This window comes from Colobus angolensis, unplaced genomic scaffold (genome assembly GCF_000951035.1).
Source record: "Colobus angolensis palliatus isolate OR3802 unplaced genomic scaffold, Cang.pa_1.0 Scaffold34, whole genome shotgun sequence".
Lineage (NCBI taxonomy): Eukaryota > Metazoa > Chordata > Mammalia > Primates > Cercopithecidae > Colobus > Colobus angolensis.
In genome coordinates, this window is record NW_012116710.1 from 1,468,601 (window position 1) to 1,493,733 (window position 25,133).

The 25,133-nt window shown below is 51.0% G+C and overlaps 1 protein-coding gene across 4 annotated transcripts in view; it reads right to left on the reverse strand.

The window, feature by feature from the left end:
- Positions 1-25,133, reverse strand: part of ATP2B2 (ATPase, Ca++ transporting, plasma membrane 2) — a 216,620-nt gene that overhangs the window by 123,855 nt on the left and 67,632 nt on the right. For all 4 annotated transcript variants that reach the window (XM_011952295.1, XM_011952294.1, XM_011952296.1 and 1 more), the window contains exon 2: positions 7,255-7,772. In XM_011952295.1, coding sequence (XP_011807685.1) covers positions 7,255-7,453 — 199 coding nt within the window. In that variant the 5' untranslated portion in view covers positions 7,454-7,772. The remainder of the gene's footprint in view (positions 1-7,254; positions 7,773-25,133) is intronic.

Genomic DNA, 25,133 nt, shown 5'->3' on the forward strand with positions numbered 1-25,133 from the left:
TCTTAGTTTCCCCACAGTAAATGAGAGCCGGGGTAGCTTTGGGACTCAGGCCTCTGCATGGTGGGTCTGCCTAATGCTCTTCCTAAAGTAAGCCCTGTGGAAATGCCACCTTTACAACCCATCTCTTCCACCACCTCTCTGGGTACCTGACTATGGGAAGCACCTAGTGGGCCAAGCAGCATCGCTCATGGGACATGAGCACTCCCTAGTCTTACTGGAATCACCTGGAAGCCTTTCAGTTAGCTGTTGGGCAGGATCTTTATCTATCGGTCCTGTGCTCTCCCTGCCACCCCATGGCCTGCAGAATTATTTGCCTAGCCGACTCTACCACCCCAGCCTATGACCATCGATAGCATGCATTGATTGACATGTGGGTTATTTTACTGATGATTCAGAAGGATATGCAGACAGCATTCTGGAAAGCATCCACACATGATTCATCAGAACTTCACATTAAACTGTGCTTTTGAAGGATTATTTTTCCCCCATGGTAGTGGTGATGGGGGAGGGGAGGTGTATAAGCGTTGCAAATCAAATACGGGACTGACATTTTTTTTTTAACCAAGACTCACATGCATTGCTGAAGCCCACTGATTTACCAAACAAGCTGTTTTTCTCTTCTTCACTAATTAAAACCCAAAGTCTCCCTTGAAGCCACACAGAGAGTTCCCAGCAGAGAATAATAACAGTAATGCTGAAATAACACCTGGCATGTGTCAGGCACTAAGTGCTTCACACATAATTACTTTAATGCTTACAGCGACCCTATGAAAGAGGCACTGTTATGATCTCATGTTACAGATGAAGAAACTGAGGCACAGTTAGATAACTGGTCCGACGTCCCATAGCTGGATAAGAAGTGGCGCCAGGATTTGCACCATGATACCAAGTTGGCCTCTTCCCCACTGGGACACTAGTCATAGACCCAGTCAGCCTGGATAGTCCTAGCTCATGTCTAGCACCCTGGTGTAATTACTAATGGTGCCGTGGTTTGGCTGGTAGAATCTTTAACCATGTTATATTTCAGGTGGTTCTGAATCTTACCTTCTCTCCTCAGCTGTCTCCTCAATTCTGTTTTCTCCCCATCTAGGCCATGCTCTCCTCAAGAGTAGGGAACGTTTCTGCTCTTCCTGCCCAGCCCACAGTAGGGACCTTCCATGCTGAAGTGGGTCCACAGCCTCTCCTCCATTTTCCTTCTCTCTTCCAATCTCCTTGGGGTCTTGGTGGACTCACCCTCGTGCTCTGGTTAAGCATGTGACCAGGTCTGACCTATCAGCCTACTTCATCTTTAAGCTGCAGTGATTGGCTCAGGTGTGGCCACGTGACTGTAAGTGGCCCAATGAGAGCATAGTCTGGGATTTTAAAGGGGGCTGGGTGTACGAGGAAAGGCCGGGCTGCCGCGTTGGCTAGGAAGGGAGGATGTTAACCTGAAGCTGCTGGAGCCGCCGTGTGCTGCGACCCGCCTGAAAATGAAGCCAACACAGAGGACAATAGAAGTGAAAGTAGGAGAGGGAAAGATAGAGTCCTCTTGACAGCATTTGAGGCCCTGGAGCCAGCCGTGCCGGAGGCCAGACTTATCCCTGGAGTTTTCAGTTGCACAAACCAGAAAACTCCTTTTGTGCGTAAGCCAGTTCGAGATGGGTTTCTGTCAGATGGAGCCCTCGTGGATAAAAATGCTCAGCAAATACTGGGCCTAGATTCATCTGTAGAAAACTTTCAAAGCACTTTCAACTCACTGTCTGCAAAAGGCAGAGAGTGGAAGTAGTACAGTTCCCATTTCACAGATGAGAAAACTGAGGTTGTGGGAGACTAAGTGTCTTGCCTGAGGTTTCCCACATACTTGGTGACACAGGCGAGGCTGGGGCACCTCACCAGTCGTCATGTCTTTCCTTCCACCCCTGCATTTATTTGAGAAGGCAGTTGTGTTTCCTCAGCCTCTTGCATACTCAGGAGTTTTTCTTTCTCTAGGCCTCATACCTGACAGAGTCCTGGGCCTTAGAAGGGAGCATGGGCCGCTTCCAGTGAAAGCCCTGGTGCAGAGCTGCAAGGCTTTCCCGCTCATCTCTGGCCAGGCAGTGAATTCCCCATGCGGACTCCGTGTCTGGGCAGCCCCCACGCATGACCCTGCCCAGGCTTCCTCGGTGTCTGTGGCTGCCCTGGCTTCCCTGTTGACCTCTCAGGGTCTCAGTGATCCTTGGGTTGACGGAACACAGAGAGAACTAGAACGTGGCAACAACACACGAAGATCCCTGCCCCTGCCTCCACATCCTCCTGCTACTCAGCTAGCGGCAGCCCCATGGACGTTCTTGTTCAATATCATATTCGTATGCAGCACAAAGCACCCGCCATCTCCCATGATCTGCTCTCTTGTTTTGCCTCAGCCCTGCTCTCTTCTCCACTTGGGCAGGCTGTGGGATTCATACAAAATTAACCGGAGGTTCCGTTTCACAGCACTCTGCAGTATCCAGTTCCCACTCCACCCTGCTGCCGCCCCATCTTTGTCCCCCTTATCAACCCCGCCAGGAAACATGCTACGTGGCAAACACCCAACAGCAACCTATCATCGTCACCCTTTCTGACAACCCGAGGTGGGTGCAGGTGTCAGGAAGTGAGCAATGAGGGATGTGTATGCAATGGCTCAGGGCAGTGCAACGCTGGGCTCAGGGAACTGGAGCCATCTGCTCCATGGGTGACACAGGGTGTCCTGTGTCTGTCCCCAAGCCTGCAGCCTTCTGTCTCATGAAAGGAGGGGCACTGGGACATCCTCTGCCTCTTCTTCCTTCCTCCTTTTCTTCTTTCCACGAATATTTCTTGAGCTCCCAGGCAACGCCTCAGGTGTTGGAGACATGGTGGAGAACGACACAGAGCTCCTGCCTCTAGGCCTCCCGGACTGCCTGGCATTAGCCACCCAGCTTTCCACCTCCTCTGATGGCATGTTAACTCTGCATTGGACACAGCCACTGTCTTATCTGACTGCCTAATTCTTTCAAGGGGATGGGGCCCATGCATGCTGTTTTTAAGAGAAACACTGGAGTATAATGACAATGATAATAAACACCACTCTGTTGGTGTCTAGGGTCTGCCTTGCACAGTGGCTTATGTAATTTAATCCTCACACCATTTGCATGAGGTGGGTACTGTTATTACCTTCACTTCACAAATAAGTCAAACGAGGTTCAGAGGTTAAATTGAACTCTCCCAGTGTCTCTTGAAGAGACAGACACTCAGGAATGGAACTCAGATTTCTGGGATTTTCATGTCCTTGGCTGGAACAGAGTGGAAAGAAAGGGAACAGGAGAGGTAAGAAGATAAAGGTGTTAATCAGAATGGAAGGGAACCAACAGTGGAAGAGGAAAGGAGTGGAGCTGAGATGCGAGTAGAGGCTGCCCTTGGCCTCACAGCCGCATGGGGGGGGGGGCAAGTTTACCTGACAAGTGTCACCAAAGTTGGGTCTCCAGGTGGGACATCCAGTACTGCCGGGCTGTGGGAGCTGAGCCACACCCTGAGCTGGCTGCCAGTGGTGCCCTGGGTGAGCGCTGATTCCCTGTGGCCTCAAACCCCATTTGTCACTTTCAGAGATCTTTTTGCCTAAAATTAGCTGGACTTGAATGGGAAGGCTAATTTATGTGTGGCCTGGAGCATTTCCTGCAGTGTGACTCAGAGGCCAGCTCCCTGCTCACGTCAGCAGATTAGGGGTAGGGGGTGTTGGGAATGGTCAACCTGAGTTCCTGTGTCTGGAGCTGGCACAGCCCAGACCACAGAGCTTTTAAACTGGAGCTGGGGCGGTGCCAAGGATTTCTCTAAATCAGAAGATGGCCAAGCAGGGTGGGACAGATGCTCCATATGAGGCAGTAAAGGAAGTGTCCCTTGGCCCCACATTATTCAGGCCTTGTCCTACAGTGGACGCCAGAGGACTGTTCCCAGGTGACCGTGCTTGGCTCAGGTCTGAGCATGGGGCTGAGTTCAAAGCTTGCTCTGACATGAACTGTGGCAGTGACCTCGAGCCTTCACATCCCCCTCCATAAAATGGGGTAATAGCACCTGTTTCTAGGAACACGTGTCATAGAGATGCATAACAGCCTTGTACAAAATGTTTCTCAGGTGCGGACATTGGCCACTATTCCACCCTTTCCGGAGAACATGCCCACTTTTTCCCGAGTGATGATACTCATCATGAAAACAATGACAAGAGCTGACATTTACTGAGCACTTTGATGCTGGGCACTTGACCTGATTTTGTTCAATATTCACAGCCTATTTGATTGGTGGGGAAATGGAGGTGTTTAGTCGCTGGGGCTCAATCCTGCCACACAGAGCTACCCGTGTGTCAGGGACTGTTCTAAGCTACTTCATTTTGTCCTCCCCCGGCCCTGTGAGGTAGTCACTATTACTGTCCCTGAGTTACAGATGAGGAAATGGGGGCACAAAGAGTTTGAGTAACTTGCCCAGAGTCCCACAGCAGGCAAATGGCAAAGCTGGGATTTGAACCCGGGATGCCCAAGTTTGGGTCTGTGGCATTATGCTTTTCTGCCCCCCCAAATTTCTTCCAGTCCTGCACCTCCCAGCCCCCTGGGAGATGCTTCTAGGGACCAATGTGGCAGGAGCTCCAGGGAATGCTATGATGGCTTTCCTTCTTCTCAGAGATCTTGCCCATCAGAGATCTCATTTGGTTCTCATGAATGATCAGGAGACCAAGGCTCAGAGAGGTCAGACGAAAAGGCTCAAAGGCACATGGCTGGCAGGCAGCACAGCAATAGAGATGTCATTATTGTTTCCATTTTACAGATGAGAAAACAGAGTTCTTTACTTTTCACTTAAAGCCTCACTTCTTGCAGCATACCAGTTATTCTGTGGAATTCCCTCTAAGAAACGCTGCTGTAGGCCGTACTACATGCTTTCCCTTCTCTTTCATCCATAACCAAGTTCAAACACCTCCCACTCCACGAAGCCTTCCATGACCTTCACTGCCCAGCAGCCTCACCAGTGGTGAGTCCTGGAGTCCTTGCTGCACTTGGTTTTGACTATCTGCGGTTTGGGCTGCTTAGCTGTCTGAGAGCTCCCCCGCCTTAGGCTGGGACTTAGTAGCTGTGTCTCAGGGTTTTACTGGGTCCTCTTCTGTGCCAGGCACCAGGTTGGGCACGGAATGTACAGAGAGAGCAAATAGGGTTCTTGCCTCAGCTAGGCAATGCTCCCTCTAGCAGTACAGAGTAGGCTCCCAGGAACCAGCCAGTAATGGCCCTGTAAGGGTGCTGGAACTTGGCCATGTGCTGCTCAACTTCCCAGCTCTGGGGAGCCTTTCTGGTGAGAGGGGTAGGTGGTTTTCTTAACTAGGGTCCACAACACTGCTTTGGGGGGTCTGGAAACCCACAAATAGTGTGAGCCACACCTGTTGCATATGGTTGGCTGATTTTCCGAGAGAGGGGCCACAGTGTCCATCAGCTTCTCCCCAGGGACTGGGGCTGAGAGACATGTAAGAATTCCTGATTCAAGTCAATCTCCCAGTCCCCAATCAACAGGCAAAGGCCACTTGAACAACCCTGCCTGCCAGCAGTGCTCATGTATCAACCTGATGGTGGAGGGGAGCACGGACCATTCTGCCAGGAATAACTGACCACAAGAGGCTGGGACCCAGAAGTCTCCAAGCAAAGCCTATGCCCATCTTAGGGCCACAAGCAGCTGTTTTTAAGCCCCGTGCCAGAACCATACTATAAGGAAAGGTTACTTTCTCTATTCCCACCCTCCCCGCCAAAACAAATAGCACCCAGTGAGAAAAGGTGTTTCTAAACTTCTGCCTGGGCCCAGGCCGTGGGCAAAATGTCAGTGAGAATAGTCAATATGGGAAGAAGAACCAGTTTTAGCTCCTTTCTGACCCAGGAGAGCAGACGAAGAGAGACACAGATAGCTGGGAGTTGCTGGGTGTAGTGGAGTGTAGGCACACATGACCCCTGGACTGCCAGGCAAGCCCTGGTAGGACCCAGCAGCCCCTGCCAGAAATGCTTCCAGGGCTAGAGTCCAGCAGGGCCCAGGGCTCAGAGGACTGGACAGAGGAGACAGGCTCCTCTTCTGTCCTACAGGATAACAGTTCCAATGCTGCCTGCCTCCCAGGTGGTGGTCGATATCTGGGGAAGGACCTGACATCCACTTCTCCTTAGAATAATCATGGCTGCCACTTTGAGCACCTACTGTATGCTCAGCCATGCACTAGGCATTGTCAGGTAGGCATTGGTCCATTTTCCAGGAGAAGAAAACTGAGGCTCGGGGCAGTTTTGCACAAACTTGCAGGGTTGGGAGTGTCAGTGCAGAGCCTCACACGCATGCCTGTAGGGTTAACATAGGGAATGCTTCCTTTCCATGGCGAACTGAAGGTAACTTGTGGCAGGTAACCCAAACCATGAGCTCTGGTGCCCAAGTTGGGCTGACTTCTCTTGTCTCTGTTTTGGGGCAGAGGACCTAGCTTTGGTCCCTTCCAGAAGAGCCCCAAGGAACTGAAACACACTCTCTCTAAAGATCCCAGGCCTGCTCAAGTTGGCAGTTGCAAGAAAGCCCCACTGCACCCTCAGGGCAGGACACACAACGCCATCTGTCACCCTTCCCATCACAGCCATCTTCCTACTGCTTTGTCTGCCCAGCAACTCTAGAGCTGTGATGCCCCAGAGCCCCAGCGATCCCCAACCAGAGTCTGGATTTGAGAGACAGACTTGATTCTAGCCCAGTGTCAGGGGATTGGCTGCAAGTTGGTGGTGCTACAGTTCCACACTTAAGCCTGCACTAGGGAATTTCTGGGGCCTGGGGAAGGAAGGACCAGGCCTGCATGCTTGGAACCCCAAATCCAACCACTGTGGGCTAACTGGGGAAAGCGGAAGCCCCTCCTGGGCTTGGATGCAGGTTCCATGTTGGTTCTACCCAGTGGCCCTTCTGCCTCTGCCTCAGAGACTGGTGCCTCCCATATTAACAGAATGTTGAACCTACCACTCTGCGGCTGTGGGGCCCCTTGTCTCCAGAACACAGTCGACCCAGCTCTCTTCCGGCTGTTCTCTCTGAGGGTGGGTCACACCCAACCAGTGATGAAGCCCTGTTCCTCAGCCTATTCAGAGGGGCTGACCCTCAGCTAGAATGCACTACAATGGCCATTCTGGCATTTCAGCCTTTTTCTGACACATCCCTGCTGTTACATATTATGAATATGGCCCCTGTGGCCAATTCTGATGGTGGCTACCTAGGCTGCAGCTCTAGGTTCAAGTCTCAAACACTTACCTTCAACAGGTGAGGTTTTGAGGCGCCGGCAGATGGCTTCGGTGTCCCCATAAGTCTCCTTGATCTTGACCACAGCCTCGGTGCCCCGCAGCTCCATGAGGGAGCGGAGCTCCTCCATTGTGCACCCAAACTCGCCCCCATGGCTCGACTCATTTCTTTGGTTTTTGGAGTAAAAGTCGCTGTTGGTCATGTCACCCATGTTTGCTGCGGTCCCTGCTCAGGCTGGGCCCGAGGGTCAGCGCTGGACAAGAGGCTGCTGGGCGATGGCTGCTTGTGGCTGTCCTCAGCACACCCTCACTGGTCAGCTGTGGCACCAGGTGGCCGACTCCGGGTCCCGGGGGGTGGGGGTGGCCGAGGCGGGCTGGTGACAGTGGTGATGAGCTCCAAGGGGTGTCCCCCGGTGTGGGACGAGGTCCAGGGGCCGGAGGGGCTCAGGGCTGTAGACCCAGGAGCCTCCATTCATTAGGGCCCATGCTGCTCCCTGGAGCTGGCATCTACATGGTCAGGGGTGGTGGCTCCTGTGGGACAAGTATAGAGTGAGTGACAAAGGCCAGGCACTGGAGGCCACATGGGATAGGTGCTCAGGAAGGCCCCAGACACACACACAGCAACCTAAACAACACTGACTACACACACGCACCCTAACACACCAGCTCACACTGTAAATCTAATGGCACTAGCGCAAACCCAGGCACTCCACGATATGCCACCCTCAAGGCATAGCCCCATAACACACTCTAACTCCCTGTTTGTGAACTGTGCTGTGGAACACACTGGCTTCACAGCACACACCCTGTGTGTATGCACATCCCCCAACACATACCTTCTGGCACGTCCTTGTGCCCTGCACCACTGCCACACACACATCAACACCCAGGCCTCATGCACCAGCTTTGAGCCATACAAATGAACCTCCCCACCCTTTTCCCTCAAGAATTGCTGTGCTCACAGGCCCTCTGAGCACACCCAGACTCCATTTCCCTCTTTCTCTCACTATCCTTAACATGTTTACACACGCTCCATGTCCACACAATCTGGGACACACTCCCCCAAATACACAGCTCCCAGGATCCCCCCCACCCCACAAATCCTCCCCCCACCCATGCCACCTGTGTCCACCAATACACTCTTCTCCCACATTCCTCCCCACTCAGGTCTCACAGGCATGGGGATGGGAGAAAGCCCTCCACCTGCACCCACAGGCCCCCACTGTATTAATCGAGGCCCTCAGCCTGGCCAGAGAAGCCAGCTCGTGCATATTCACAAGAATTCATTGAGCCCAGAGCTTGGTCCCAGTATGAGTTCAGGTCCATGGAGCCCTCACCTGGCGCGGGGAGGAGGTCCCTATGGACCAGCACCACGGACAGCGGCCGCCCGTCCCTCTCTGGAGCCCAGGAGGAGGTGGGAGCTGTGGCTTCTCCCTGCCCGCCCGGCCACCCTTGCAGGATTGCGGCATCTGTGGGGCTGCCAGGAGAGAATCCAATCCGCCCCGACACCCAACACCGGAGGCCGAGGCCCCAGCAAGCGTTGGGTGACAAAGGGCCCCAGCTGAGCTCGGCTGGGCCTGGCACAGGGACCGGCCCCGCCCAACAGTCATGGACAGCTGGCCATCCTGGGCCCAGGACAGTGAGGGCAAGGGGTAAGGGAAGGAAGGCAGGACTGACCCCCTCCCAAGCTCCAACTCCTCCCCTGCCTTATCTTCATCTTAACCTTTCATCTTTCACACATTTTAGAGCTTGAAGCATTCTAGGGCTAAGTCACTTTCCCAGCGAGGAACTTGAAGCTCAGAGTCAGAGAGGGAAAAGCACTCTTCCAGAGCCACACGGAGTGAGAGTGCTGAGGAGCGCAGAAGGAAATGGTCTCCCGGCTCACAGCCCCGGGCTCCTCCCCTTCCCCTAGGGGGTGCTCCCGCGTTTGTCTCCCAAGAGCCCTGGTGGGAGGGCGGATTGTGCCAGGCAGTTGCTAAGAACACAGTATACTGGCATCGGAGTGATTTGGGTTCAAATCCTGGCTATGGGACCCTGGGCAATTTCCTTCAGTTTTTGGAGTCCTGGTTCACTCATCTGTAAATTGTAGACAAAACAGTCACTCTTCCTTATCCCCACCCCTGACTACTTCCCAATTTACTGAGAACTAATTATAAACCGTATTCAAATCCAGTGTGTTTCTGGATTTCCAGTCTTGAGTGTGTTCGAGGCTTTCCAGTCTTGGGTCACGGGGTGCTGGAGCCACAGGAGAAACCTTAAATGTCTTACACAAGGGACACTTTTACTCAGGGATGTAGTAGGAAGATTGTTTTTACACTGGGACCAACAGGTCTCTTATGGAATAGAACATAAAATGGCTATGATGCCTGAAGAAGAGACACAGACGCATGAGACACCGAAGAAACTGCAAGCTTGGTGCTCCCAGCTACAATACTCAAGAGAGGCCATGTTCCTTGGCCATGGATTGAACACACACCATCCATAGAATCCATGAGTTTTGACCCCAACAATATATTCCTCAGAGGAGCAGAAGAGGCAGGGACCAAGAATGTGAATAAAAACACCCATACTCCCCTGCCATTTCTTAAGCATCTACTATGTACCAGGCACTGTGGGATGATTTCTGTATCATCCATCCAAGGTAAATTCTATGAGAGTTGACTAGAAAAGCACTTGGCTCCTTGTAGCTACCTAGTAAACAAATGTAAAATGAATAAATGAATGAATGAAAAGCAAACAGACACCATCTCATTCTGTACAACCCTGTGAAGTGGATACTATAATTATCTCCATTTTATAGACCAAGAGAATGAGGTTCAGAGGGGTGAAGTCACTTGCCCAAGGTCACACAGTGGGGAGGTGCCAGGGAGTGGAAGATCTTTTCAACCTTAGACCTTGGACTCTTGTCCACTATGCCGTAAGAAGGGCCTGGCAGGGCCTGGTCTAGGATCCTGAACCTCTCTGGGGAGAGTGTTGGCATTTGGGATTTGGACCGAATGCTCTCCTCCCCCTGGTACAAGCCAGTACAGAGCCTCCACACAGCTCCCTCCCCAGTCTAGGGCCAGCCACAGGAGGCAAGGAGAGACCTCTGAGAACATGTGGGCCCTTGTTCAGGGTTGGATGAGGCACTAGGTCCATGCAGGGACTGGGCGGGAGCTTTTTCATTAAGCAGTGCTCTTCCTGCTGCCTGCTCAGTGTAAATGTGTTTGGTGTATGTTCAGGAAACTGGGTAGAAAAAATCCAAATGGCAGGAGTAAGACAAGGATAAAGTGAGGCAAATGGGCTACAGTTGGGGCAGAAGGAAGGAAATGAGGTCAGAGGTCCTTCAGGCCAATGCAGTGGCTGGGGCTTCTAGGAGAGATGGGTCTCAGATGCTGGGGGAAGGTTGAACCCCGCTGGAGGGGCGAGCACTGGGGAGGTGATTTGACTACGAACTTTCCAGAACAGGCTTTGCTTACTCAGGGACAAGAATTGAGATAAGGAGATACAGAGATGCAGACCTTCTGTCCAGAAGGAATTTGGGACTGACCTGGAGCCCCAGGAGGCCTCAGTTCTTGGCGCTTAAGCAACAAGCCTGGATTGGGTGAAGGCAGAGCTGGTGAACATTTACCACCCCACATCTGCACTAAACTTACTGGCAGTAGAAATCACCTGTGATTCTGAGCTAGTCACCTGGCTTCTTTATCTTAGCTTCAGCGTCTATAATTTGGGGCTACTGATATTTGATAACATTGCCTGACGGGCATATGATAAGCATTTATTGAGCTCTTATTAGGTGCCAAGCACTCTCAGTGCTTTACAGAAACATCTATCTCAGAGACGGTGCAAGGCATTATATGTAGGGCTCTGGAAACCACTAATTCTGAGTTCAAATTCTGACTCCTTCATCTCCCAGCTGAATGGGAAGGAAATTCACTTTGATTTCATTATCATACAAAAAGCAGAGGGGAATAGGAGTATCTACCTCATAGATGTTATGAGGCTTAAATGAGTTATTTCATTTAAAATACTTAGAACCAAGCCCAGAACATAGTAAGCACTCAAATTATTGTGATTATTATTGTCAATCCATAAAACCACTTTATGAGATCTTATTATCTCTAGAACATATGAGGAAACTGAGGCCAAGAGAGATGAAGTAAATTGCTCAAGATCACATGATTAGTGAGTGGTGGATCTGGGATTTGAACCTAGGCAGTCTGGGTCGAGAGACACACTCCTAATCAGGATGCTTTTCTGCTTCCCCTGGTGAATCTCCCTTATGAGGTTCTTATGACACTTAAACGAAGTGCCATATGTGAACAAAAGTACTTTGCAATCCACAAGGGACTTTCTAAACCCGAGGTGCTGTTTTCTATCTATGCCCATGCTACCTGCAGCGTGGCTTACAGGCACTGATAATTACGTCTCTGACAGTACAAGCAAGCTATGAGAATCGTTAGCAGCAATTATATCTGTGATCACAACAGTAGGCATGAGTTAATGGGCTACTGTTGATTTTAATGACTACTGTGATAAGATGAAAAATGATCTTCAACCATCTATCTACCCACTCACGCATCCATCCACCCACCCACCCATCCACCTGCCCACTCGCCCACCCTTCCATTCATTCATCCATCCATCCACCCATCTACCCACACATCCACTCATCCATCCATCCATCCATCCACCTGCTCACTCACCCACCCTTCCATCCATTCATCCACCCACTCACCATCCAACGACCCATCTACCCATCCACTCATCCATCCATCCATTCATCCATCCATCCACTTACCCATCCAACCATCCATTCAATGATTGTTTTGGGTACTACACAGTACCAGGCACTGAACAATCCAGAGAAGATCCCTGTCTGCTACAAGCTCACAGTGAAGAAGAGAGACAGCTAAATTAGTGATTTCTATGACTTGAAGGGTTTGCCATCATGGGGACCTGCAGGTGCTGTGGACACACAGAGCAGGAAGACTTGACCTGGCCCAGGGTAACCAGGAATGCCTTTCTTCTCAGCTCCAAGTAGGGATTTTTTTTTTCTTCAGGTAAAGAAGGACTTAATAAAAAGATGAAACATGAAGAAACTGAAATACACAACTGTCTGTTAGTAAAAGGTGCAGAAGGAACACAGTGTGAGCCAGTATAGAGGGATATAACTCTAGGATAACAAAATCAATAAAAAATCAGAACTACACCCTTAAGGTGACTGATCTCATACTTCCTTTTCTACCTCTTATGATATGGCTTGTTCCCTATCCCTGCTTCATCTCATGGGTACAAACATGAGGTCACCCCTTATCTGGGCATTTCGTTTTTTCATTCCAAGCTGTAGAGTCCACTTTGGTGCTTGCTCTGACAGCAAGATTTGCTGGAAAAGTGTGAAGTCCACCAGCACAAAAGCTACTTGTATGGTATGATACAAATGATCTTTTCACAGATGGACAGAACTGAGTACCCCATACTTTGCATAGAATCCCTCAGATGCCTGACTTCCGCAGATGTGCCATGTGTCTGTTCAGAACTCTTCACTACCTGGGCCTTTGCCTCCCTAACAGCTGCTGTCCTGTTCAGCCTCAGTGTCCCTTCCTTGGAAGCCTTTCCTGACCACCTAGACTGCATAAATTCTCCTGACCTCCAGGTGCCCCCTGGACTGTAGTACACTTCACACTGTATTGCTTGAGACTGCTTAACTGTTTTCTTTCTGCAGGATTCTGAGAGCATCACGTGGGCAGTTGCTATGTCTCTTCTGTACCTAGTGCAGTGTCTGGCATCCAGAAGGCACTCAATAAATATTTGGTGTTGAGTCTACTGTCTGTGGAAAGTATGACTTTAGATAGGTCCTCAGACCTTAGTTTGCTCATCTGTAAGATGGGCTACTGATTCATACCCTGCCTACCTTAAGAGTTTTCTGGGGGGTCAGGAAAAATAACAAAATCAGCAGTAATAGTTTTTCTTTGAGATGCATCCGCTGCCCTCCACTGCCCAGTTTCCCCTCTTTGTAATGCAGCATCAGTGTGAGGGTGAAGCTGAGACAGGTAGCTGTTCCCTCAGCCACAACCCCACCAGATTCTCAGGTTCTTGCTCTCTCATCCAAATATCATGTGACCTACCACTCTACGGCTGAGAGACTAAATGAACTGTGTGATCTTGGAGAAGTCATCTAACTTTGCTAGGCCTCCTCTATAAAGTGGGGATGACCCTGTTTGTCTGACAGGCAAATGACTCAATGAGAGCCAGCTCCTGGCCCAGAGCAGACAATGAAGCACTGGCTTCCCTGCTCCCCTCCCCCTAGTTATTAGCAAATGTTCCTCCCTCATGGTTGCAATAAGGTTCACTTGCAGTCAGCTCTCAACATTGCACAGGTGAGCACACCTGCCCTAAGCAATGGGCACACAGGCCTGGGCAGCGCATACAACCAGACCTGGCCTAGAGAGGTTGAGCAACACACTGGGGGTCACACAGCCAACTGAGACCAAAGCCCAGTGAGAATCTCCTCCTTGTTTTCCCAGCTCCAACGGTGTGACACTGACCAAGCCCCTTTCTTCTCTGGGCGTCAGTTTCCCCATGTGGGACGTGAAGGGATTGGATTAGTACTCTCTGGAGTCCCTTCAGGCTCTGATGTGCCACCCCTTCAGAATCCAGGAGAACGTTCTGACAATATTGGATTTATGCATTTCAGTTGCATCTTATTAGCATTTAAATGACTCTGCATTGTTACATGTCAATGACTCAAGAATAGGTTAGGGGTGCCTTAATAAAAAGTCTTTGCCAGAAGGGAGGCTGAGAGAGGAAGGAGCAATTTTTGTGTGTGCGTGGAGTTAATTTAACAAAGAAGGAATCTATCTTTCGAAGGAAGAATAAAAAACAAACAAAACAAATCCCCAAACCAAAAGCTTTTCAAATCCTAACTGAAGGATGGTAGCTGGGACAGTCATACGTGAATTATGTGCTAAAAATAACTTCTGGATGCCAAATTCTTCTGTTTTAAGACATGCTGAATTTAATTGCCACCTTAATGTGTATTTTTAAGGTCACTTTTCCTTTGAATCATCAATGACTGATGTGGGGCACAAGTCCAGTTTGAAGATCCCCAGTGACGGAAGCCTAGCTCTGCCAGTTACTAGTTATGTGACTCAGGCAGGGCTCTTAACCCTCTGTGCCTTGGTTTACCCTCCCCAACATGGAGACAACCCTACAGTCTACCTCACAGAGTTTTGTAAGGATTAATTGAGATAGAGCTAGCACAGTTTCTGGCAACGAGGAAACACTTGTTAAATGGTGACTGTCCTACGATAATTTAACTTACTCCCTGCCTCCAATTGCTCCCAGGCCAGCGTGTACCCCATAGTGCCATATTTCAAAGGGAACTCAGCTCTGACTTTCCCATGCCCACCAGGCTCCTTGTCACCTCTCAGGTGGCTGGGGAGGCCTCCAGCTTGTTCATACAGCAAACAAGGGTAGTTTCCTTTCTGTTCTGGTCTTGATGAACTACTTATAATTCCCATGAGGTAGGATATTTGCTTTCCTCTTCTGGCTGCAAATTCTGGCCTTTCTGTGGGGGCCCCACTGCCCCAGTGATGGGGAACTCTCTTCCTCTGTGCTGAGCCCAAGGAAACAGGTGAACTCAGCTTGCAGTTGGGAAATGTTAGCAAATGTTCCTCCCTCATGGTTGCAATGAGGTTCACTTGCAGTCAGCTCATCGCAAGGGAGGGCCACACCCAGAGAACCTTAGCTATTCTCTTAGATATCCCTCTCTGAGGGAGGCAATTTCCTCTGCATGTGTGCGTAAGGTGGGAGAGCCTGATGGTGAGTGTGGATGTAGGCGGCCATGCCAATGCGAGTGTGCTAGATCAGTGTGTCTGTAGGTTGCCTGTGAGTGCGGGGTGTGGGTGTGTTAGACCAGTGCGGGTGTGCAGGGCTTGTGTGACTGTGCAGGTGAGTGTGGGTGTGTGGGGTGTGTGAGCATACAAGCCATATGTGGGTGCAGGGTTAGTGTAAGTGTGCAGGGCTAGTATAGATGTGCAAGGTGAATGTGGGTGTGCAGGGTCAGTGGGAGCGCATTATAGTGGTTTTCTTAGTATGAGTGGGACAGGGTCTGGTGGCACACCTGTGTCAGAAGACGTGTGCAAATACTGGTCTTAGAGTAGGCCTGCAAGTGACTGTGCTTTGTGTGTAGGAGAGAGGGTTCCTACGATGTACCAGTGGACATGTGGTTGGTGTGAGTGACCCCAAAGGACAAGGTGTGCCACACAGATCTACTGGAGCATGTCAGCATGAGTGTGTGTGTGAGAGAGAAAGCAAGCCCAAGATATCTATGCCACACCTATCTCTGAGTGTGCAAGTCCCACGATGTATGAGTGCATGTGTGCATGTGCTCAAAGCTGAAGAAGACAATCTCACAAATTCTCACAGTCGAGGAGAGAGAACAGGGAAAGAGGAAGGGAACTGAAAATGAATACCTCGGAAGCAAATTTAGTGCTATTTTTAGACAACTCCTATTCTGTTAACCAGAAAAGGAAAATCTAAAAAAAAATCCCACAGAAACCGCCTTGCATCAGCTTTGAAAGCACAGGTGGCAGAAGTAGGCCTAAGGGGCAGGCAGCGACAGGGATCCAGGGCTTCCTGTGGAGCTTCTCACCCTCATGCCTGGCCTGAGGAAGGGGAGGTCCAGCCCTCACCTTCCCACCAGGGTCAACTCCCTCCACTGTCCTCTGTTCTCAGAGGAGCTGCCAATGTTAGATGGCACGAAAAACCTTCCATTTCTGCTCATCCATCCATCCATCCATCCATTCGTCCATCCATCCATCTGTCTGCTTGACCATTAATTGTCTGTCCATCTGTCAATCTATCAATCTTTCCATCCATCTGTTCATTCACCTACCCAATAAAACTAATGAACTGCATCTCAGGTCCTGCCCTGGGCACTGGGATTATGAGGAGAGCAAGAAAGATGCTCAGACCCTCCTTCCTGCTGTTTAAGGTCTGCTCACTCTGCCACACAGAGCCCCCAGATAACCTCAACCCCATGGTCAGGATGTGCAGGCTGGGTCAAGGGATTTCTGCCAACTTTTGGTTCAGGTTACTCCTGGGAATCAGATCCACTCAATTTTGATCTTGGCGTGATGACTATGATTAACAGCAATTGCTTAGCAAGTGCCTTCCGTGGGCTGTGTGGTGTTGCTCTCCCCACTTCACAGGCAAGGAAACTGGGACTCAGAGAGGCCACAATGGCCACGGCCATATGGGTAGGACTTGGCATAGTTTCAATATGTCTGCTCCATCCAAAGCCTCTGCCTTTCCTTTGTCCTTCACCAACTCGCACTATGGCCCTTCCTGCCTCAGTCTCCTCTTCGGTAATGTAAGGGTGCAATCTGGACAGAAGCTCAGTGTTGAAAGGCTATTTTAGCCCCATCCTCAAGGATCCTTGCTTCTTGGGTCACACACAGTTCCCAGGGCTTCCCTGCTGCTGCCTTGTCTCTAGCCGAAATGGACATCCCAGTTGCAGGTCAAGTCGTGCTTGGCTGGAGGCCGAAGGAAGGAGAAATGCCCTACAATCAGGGAGGCATGAGCTGACCAGAATTCACCTTCTGTCTGTGACATCCACTGCCCACCCTTGGGCTTCTGACTGCAGTGTCTGCCTTCCAAAATTTGTACCCTTTATGTGCTCCATGTTTAGAAATAATTTCCTTAAAAAATATTTGTTGGGTTTCCAATGAAGCTAAAACACTAGCAGATGGAGGCAAGACAGCCTGTTTGAGGCAAAAAAGTGTTGGGGAAGCTTCACTTTGGGCTGCAAGAGAGGGAACATGCAGTGGGAAGGCTGGGGATGGTGGCCCTGCCTGGGATGGGCCAGTGGCTCTGGACATTGCACTCTGGTTTCAGCTAAATGCCTCAGCCACATCCCAGCATCCTCTCTGACACTGCCAAACTCTTTCCCTACAGCTGCATTGAACTTCTTCAGGTCTTCTTTGCAGCATTGGCTGCCTCCAGCCTCCAGGTCCTAACTGGCCTAACTGGCCAACATGACACTGTCCTCTTCTGCCCTCATCCCCCTCATTCTCTCCCACTGTCTGCTCCATCCCTGTGGATTACAAGCCGAGGTTTGGAAGAAGAACAAAAAATGATGACAGCAACACCAACATCATTCCTGCTATGTGCTCAGCACTGCTTTATGCACTCAGCTTGTTTAATCCTTCACAACAATGCTTTGCACTGGTACTCCAGCCCCACCATTTATACAGGAGCAGACAGACTGAGTGTGCAGTGATTGGTGTAAGGTCTTATGGTTAAGGGGTGGCAGGGCCAGCCCTCTGTCACACACAGGCACTCTTAACAGCAACCTAGGCTCACATCCTTCTGTCCAGTGGACCGATTTCCTTGCTGTTTTTCTTTTCTGGTTTCTACAGTTCGCACAGGGTTCTTCTGCGGTCAGTGTTCTGACCACACACAACAGGTCACTGGCTTCACCTCTGACTGTGGAGGGCTGGGGCCCAGGGAGCTGTCTCTGGGAATGAAGTGCTGATAGATGGACGGAGGTGGGTGCTGGGGAGGGATTGGGTAGCTGAGGTCAGGGAATCTGATAACCACAGGCCCCTCTCTCCCCAGCAGGTTGACCAACCTAGGCTGGGAGCGAGAGCTGTCCATGTGGTCCTGGTGCTGAAAGACAGTACCCCTGGGGAGGACAAAGCTGGCAGCGGGGAACTGGCTCCACTGGGAGCTGTCCTCGAGGGCACAGTGCTGATTAGGGAGGTGGAGGTGGGCGTTAGGGACAACATGTGAAGGAGCTGTCCACACGCTGAGGTGCTGACACAGAGTAGAATGTTATTAAGCGCCCCTAGGAACTCTACAGGACAGCAACACCGACCAGTGAAGAGTGGGGTTGGGAAAGCCAAGGCAAAGGTGCAAACCCCTCCCAACATCTGGGGTGCTGGGTGTGGGCACTGGGGAAGGCACTGGGCCTTTTCCATGAGTTCTGTGAGCAAGATGGGGAGCTGACCCCATATTTTAGTGCTGATGCTCAAAGCCTGTTTTTTAGGCTTTGAGGGGGCAGGCCTGAGCTAACAAAATGATACTGTGTGAAAGGTGACTCAGGGTCACTGAAGCGCATGCACTGCGGACCCATCTCAGTCCATCAGCGCCATCTGCCACTGATGCCAGAAATTCCACCATTAGTGATTCATTCTTTTGCACTGTGCGTGGTCCTTTCCCTATGGTTTCTGCCAGACCTGGGAGCATATTTAAGTGGTAGCATCTCAGTCTGACTGAGCTTAGTAAATTATTTCCTCCATGGGGTGAGGGAGGAAAAACTCACCCACAGAGGTCCCAGGGGATGTGTCTAAGTTGGGAGATTGCTTTTGAACAGTTGAGTGAGTCCTTTGGGTCCAGATCAGAAAAACAGGAAGCTAAGGCTTGGGGGAAAGTCTTTCAGTGTTCCAAGAATGCAGATGCTAGGAAATCTAGCTATATTGAGAAAGAGAGATTAAAACAGCAGAAAGTAGGACTCTTGGATTCAAAGGAGTGAGGAAATGAGAATGATGCAGGTACCAGCAGGGATTTGCGTATGTGCATGGGTGGAAGTGTCTTTTAGCTTCTATTTCTCACTACTGTGGCCAGACACTGTTCTACTTCTTCTAGGCTAAAGCAGAGGTACCCCTGGTTTGGTGACTGTGCACTCATCTTCCACACTTGAGCCCAGGTTATCTCCACCCAGAGTCTCCTTGGCAGAAAGCCAGAGATCTCTGTGAGGCTACTGACTTGGCCTCAGATCTGAAGGAGGAAAATCAAAAGGCCAGGAAGCCAGAGGAGCAGTTGAGGGCACATGGGGATAAGCAGAGGTTTGCACTTGGGTCTGCATCCTCCCTCATGGTAAAGGTATTCTCTCCTTCCTCTCCTGATAAAATCTTCTCTGGGTGGAGCTCAAGGACCCCAGAACAGGGCTTCTCAAAGTGGTTCCCTGAGGGCTACCTATGTTGGCATCACTTGAGGGCTGGTTAAAACACAGGTCTGCAGCCCCCATCCTGCAGAGATGAATGAGCGGATGGTTGGGGCTGTGAATTTTAAATGAGCAGAACTCCTGTCCTCGTGCTTTGGGGCTCCTGTTCCACCTTCTCTAGGCTTCCTTCCTCTTGTAGCCCACACTTTCCTGGTTTCGGGTTCTAAAGTCCTGCCTTGCTTTTGTGACTCAGTCTGTGGCTCAAAATAATCTCCAACTCCCTGGCCCTAACCATCCAAATGCCACCTCTTGGTAGGCCAGGCCCTTGGGTGGCTTCTGGTGAGGAACTCCACTGGCAAACTCTAGGGCCCTTTTCAGTCTTCACATCCCTGCCCACAGCTGATGGCACCTCCCTTCCTTCTTCCCACTCTCCTGTGCTTCTCTGACCATGTCTGCCCAGGACTCTATGGCTTCTCTGTTTTGGGGTAACTGTAGGTTTCCCCATGGTCCTGCCCTCTTAATGCCTTGCCTCTCCCTGGGCAACGCCACCCATCTGGCATCAACTTTCACCCTAACAAGGGTGGTTCCCAGATTGACCTTTCCAGCATGGCCTTTCTCCCAAACTCCAGAACCGACCTTTCTGTGGCTGCCAAATGTCCCCTCCAAAGGTCCTCCAGGCCCTCAGGCTCTCCTAAATCTCCTCATTCTTTTGTGACCCCTGTGTTACTTAGGGTATCCACAGCACTATCTGGGCCACCCTTGACTCTAATCCTTCCCTCATGTTCAGTCCAGTGACCAGACCCAGGAAGCATCAGCATAAAGGCTCAGCCTAACTCCTTTTCCTCACCTCCCCAGGCTCCCGACTCTGGTTTAGGCTCCTCATCCACAGCCCCTCAGCCCCCGGCTCTCTAGCCTTACACCCTCCTTCACTGACCCCAGAGTGAAGCTGACAGTGACTGCCATTTACAGAGTGGCTTCTGCATGTCAGAGGCTGTGTGGGGCTCTGCTCATATCTTATCCCTCAACAACCCCATGAGGTAGGTATTATTATGCATATTTTACAGATGAGGAGACTGAGGCTCAGAGAGGTAAAATAACATTACACTCAAGCTCACACAGCTAATGGAGAGTGACAGATCTGGGAGTAGAACTGGGTTTGTCTGACTCTGAAGCCAACACATTATGCTGCCTTTTGGATTTGAGCATGCCTGTCTGTGGATTAAAAATTTTCACTGGCTACCAGTGCCTATTTAAGAGAACATATTCATGACTACAGCTTCTCACATCCCACCTGATTGGCTCTGAGCTGGCCTCTCTGGGGTCTGAGCTGGCATCTCTGGGGTCTGGTCTAAGTGAATACCCAGTGCTGGGTCCTACTGAGGGACCTTATGGTCCTTGCCATTTTCTGAACAACTCATGCAAGTTCTCGCCTTCCAACTTTTGCATATATGTTCCCTGGATCCAGAATGGTCTACCACCCGCTTTTCCATTAATCCAAACCTCACTCTTCAAGATCTAGTCCTCATGCCAACTTCTTTCTGAAGTTATCTCCAATTCTCCCGCTCCAAATTCCAACTCTCTTCCCTCTGCCAGCCTGTCACATGTGGTTCACTCCTAACTCTATACCTTGACCCTCCATCTGCTGCCTTGGGGTGGGTTTTGCCAGCTTGCCTCCCCAACTAGGCCCTGAGCTCCCCAGGGACAGGGCTTCCCTAGTCCCCAGCACAGAACGGGCCTCCACCAACTCTGGTTCCATGACCGAGAAAGCAGTTGGACTATGGAATGACACTGGAAGCGAGCAATCTTAGGGTGACACCTGCCTTTCAAAGCAGACACTGGCCAACCAGATGGTAGGAATAACTTATGCCAAATGCATCCTTGCTGAGGGCCAGACACGTGCCCCACTTTACAGGCATCAAACCAGCAAATCCACCCCTGAACCCCAGGAAGGAGCTTCTATTAGTATCCCCTTTCACAGATGAGCAAATGGAGGCTTTGCAAGGTTAAAGAGGTTGCGCAGGGTCACATAATTGTTGGACTGGAGCCCAGGAAGGCTGCTTTCAGAGCCCCTGCTCTGGATCACAGTGTTACACAGTGGCCCCTCAGGCAGTGGAACACACTGGAGCATGTGGGTCAAGAGTGGGGAGATGTCCTAGTCCTCTGGGCTACCCTGGCCAGGCCCATGTCTCTGCCACATCCAGTGCTGGGTCCCACTGAGGATCCTTATGGTTCATCCTTTGTTCTTTTCTCCTTTGCCTATTCTCCATTTGTCCCTGAAACCTGGAGGTCAGGGCCAGGACACTCTGAATCTGCCAGGAAGCAGCCCTTGGGCCCAGTCCCAGGGACCAGGTGGGGTGTGTGGGGGCACATGCCACTGCCTACCTCAAACTCATCCTCTGCATCGGCTGTCCTGGCCCCACAGTTGCCCCACTGGCAGCCCTAAGCCCCAGACCCCAGACCCTGGAATCTCATGCCCTGTGCGCATGCTGATTAGTGACCATCCTGGCTGAAGTGTGACCATGGGGGGCTTGACTAGCTCTGCATCTCTTCCCCTGACTTGGCATGGCTGTCCCTGGCCACTGCGGAGATGAGCAGAATCCACCCGGCACCTTGAACAGATGGTGCCACTTCTAAAAATAACACCGCACCACACTCCCCAGCGCAGCCGAGTCCTCGCGACAGAAGGGGGTGCGGGTGGGGGTGGGGGCTGCTAGCTGTGCTCACCAGCCATCTGCGCGGGGACAGATGCGAATGCAGCCTCCCGGGGGATGCGGGCCCAGGGGACCCTAGCCTTGCTGAAGCTGCACAGAGCCAAGGACTTGATGCTGAGGCTCCAAGCCCCCCAAATAAAAGCAAGCCCAGACACTGCGGAGTACAGCTTGGCTCCCTCCATTCCCACAGTCTATGGCCCCACAGCAGCCTTATCTCCACATCAAGGCATGACCAAGATTGCTATCCGGAATGCCCTCTCCTCTCTTCTCTGCCTGTTACCACCTTCTCCATCTCAGGGTCCCTAGATCTGCAATCCTCAGGGCCATCTCCTCCTGGGAATTTCCTCCATCCCCAGAAGCCTCTACCTTCTATGGAAACCACTTAAGTCAGCTCTCTGGCCTTAGTTGTCACTTCTCTGAAATGGAGACAATCACAGCCCCTCCCTCCTAGGGTTTTTGGGAGGAAAATGTGAGTTAATGCAGGGCACAGGGCTCAGCCCAGAGCCTGGCCAGCAAGAGAAACTAGAAAATGGGATGACAGTGATTTCTAGATGGGGAAATGGAGGCCCTGAGTTGGAAGGCTCTGGCACAAGGCCACGGAGCAGGTGCTGGCAGAGCTGGGCTCAGGCCCAAGGCCAGTCAGAGGACTCACCTCCCTAAGCCTGCCACCCACCTCTAATCCAGGGATGGATGCTCCAGGAATATGTCCCATCTTCATCCTTGGGCCATATTTTCCCTGAGTGCCAGGCCCTTCTTCAATCTTGGGCTGGCCTGGGGAGGCCTAAGGGATCCCTTGAAGATACTCTGTCCTCACGACTTGCCAAGAACCAGCCCCAAGCCTCCTCTCCCCTGAGCCCTGGTGAGACTCCTTCAGCTTCTAAAGCAGGTTCAAGTCCTGCCCAGATCCCTCAGCCAGAATGTTTAAGAGCTCAAGTGCCAAAGTGCTTTCAAGGCTCTAGGAGACCCCAAACCTCAGACTCTGCAAGAATTCATGTCCAGCAGCCTCTCCTTGCCCCTAGCAATGGCCCCACCAAACTCTGCTCCCTTCTGCTTTCTCAGCCTTGCAGTTGCCTCCTTTTTCTGAAGTCCTGGGTCTGATGACATGTAACTTGGCAGAGAAGGGGTGGGAGGTGCTGTTTGCTTCCCTCTTTCCCAGTGGGGCACAGCCCCAGCTCCTCCAGCAATTTCCTTGTGCATTTCAAAATTCCCCTGAATCCCAGGCCTTGTGTCATGCTGCCTCTAGGATCTGTCCTCTGTGAGACATGATCTAGGAGAGTTTAGGTTTTGGGTTTAAGATGTGGGGTTGGAACCTAGGTTCAAATCTCCAAGTCAAAGGATCTTTCTCCAGCCTACCATACTTACTCCCTGCCCCTGTAGATATTTTAGTCCTGAGACTTCCTGCTTTGTAACATTCAAATCAGGTCTTCACTAATTCTGACTCTTTGTTACAAGGGACTGACAAGGCCGGAGCTGCCACCTCTGTTCCTCTCTCCAGGTTTGGGCCTGCTACGAAATGGGTGCTAGGCTGGGGGACGTGTGCAGGTATGTGCATCTCTAGTGGCTGACCCAGATCCTGATGGCACCAGGCCTACATTGAATTGGTCCCTAACCACCTGGTCCTTTACTGTGATGGTACCCTCAGAAGAAGAGGTCACTTCTAGAACAGAGGCCACCAAAAGGGAACAGTGTTTACAAAGCTCAGAAGAGGCCCTGACTCCCCAAACCTGCTTGAATCCAGAGACCAGGAGGGACCTTAAAGGTCAATATCCCTGTGATGCCTAAGCCCTTTACAGCATCTCTGTTAAGTCCTGCTTGTGTTTGCATGCCCCCCTTGATAGGGAGTTCACTCTCTGTCCATGACAGTCTGTGTCAATGCTGGTGGTCACGAAGCTTTTAGGTTGAACTGAGATTTTCTTCCTGCTAACATTTTTTGTTGTTTTACATTTACTGGGTGTTTTATGACCTACTATCAGGGCAGCACAGAATAGCCCTGCTCCCTCTTGTTCACTGAAGTTCATGTCTGCGTGCGCATGCACAGATGCGTGTCTGTGCAGGCCAGGGTGTGTGTGGTTGTGTATAAGCTAGCCTGCACACGCCTGAGTGGGGTGGGTGTTGAGGTGTATAGAAAGTGTGTGCATTTCGGAAATAAGACTCTGTCTAGACTATGTGTGTGTGGTGGGGTGTGAGGAAGCAATTAGGGTGAACAGTTTTACTACCTGGAGTGGGGGTCTTCGTGTCTCAGTTTGGAAGGTGGATGGGTAGCAAAAAAGGGGGCACCCGTGAAGACTCCAGAAGAGAATAAACGGCTAACCTATAGCAGAAACCTCATCACTGCCTCTGGAGCTGTCTGCAGGGTGGCCCCTGAACTCCCAAACCACGCCAACAGATGACTTTAGCTTTCAGGAAAATCTGCCATTCAGATTTACCCTGAACCCAATGACAGCAACAACAAAACGGAATTATATGAATGTTCATAAGATGCTTTTCAGTCTTAAGCTCAAAAGGATCCATTGACCATTTCCATTTCACATTTAAGAAAACTAAGGCTAGAGAGATCAGGGGCCTGCACTGGGTCCCAGAGATATCTCCACGGGGTGACTGTGCAGCTCACAGTCATGCGCAGAACATGCAGCCCCACGACTGGTCACCTCCCACCGTAGGGGGATGGGCATCGGGCAAGCCTAGTAATGAGGTCTGCCATTAGCTGTTCCTACTCCACCTTCTTCCCTCTTTGGCCTCACTTTCCCCACCGGAAAACTAAAGAGGTTGGGCTAGATGGCTTCTAAGAGACTTTTACATGCTGACTTGTGATAAGTCTTTGACACTGAATTGGATCCCAGGGGAGGGGGCCTCTCTGGTCATGACACCCTCAACCTCTACTTTGATGGGCATGTCTGTGTCCTTGAATCAGACAGAGTAATATTCTGGCCACTGAAACATCTATGTGGGGACATTTTCTTGTTTCAATAATAAAAAGCCAACTCAGAACTGCCTTGTGGAGCACTGGTTATGCCGTAGCACAGGCTATTCCCTGCCTTCTGCTTCTCTGCTTGGTGGACTCCTATTGACTCTTCAGAGCCCTGCTCCAGGGGCCCCTTCCTGAGTAAATTCTACGCTAACCCCACTCTCCAGGCAGTCAGCTGATCCCTCCATGGGGCGTGATCATTCATGCCCTTTAGGGTTCAACCATCCTTGAGTTCCCAGCACACCTGGCAGCCAGTTGACACATGACAAAAGCTAGCTGAGTGAGTA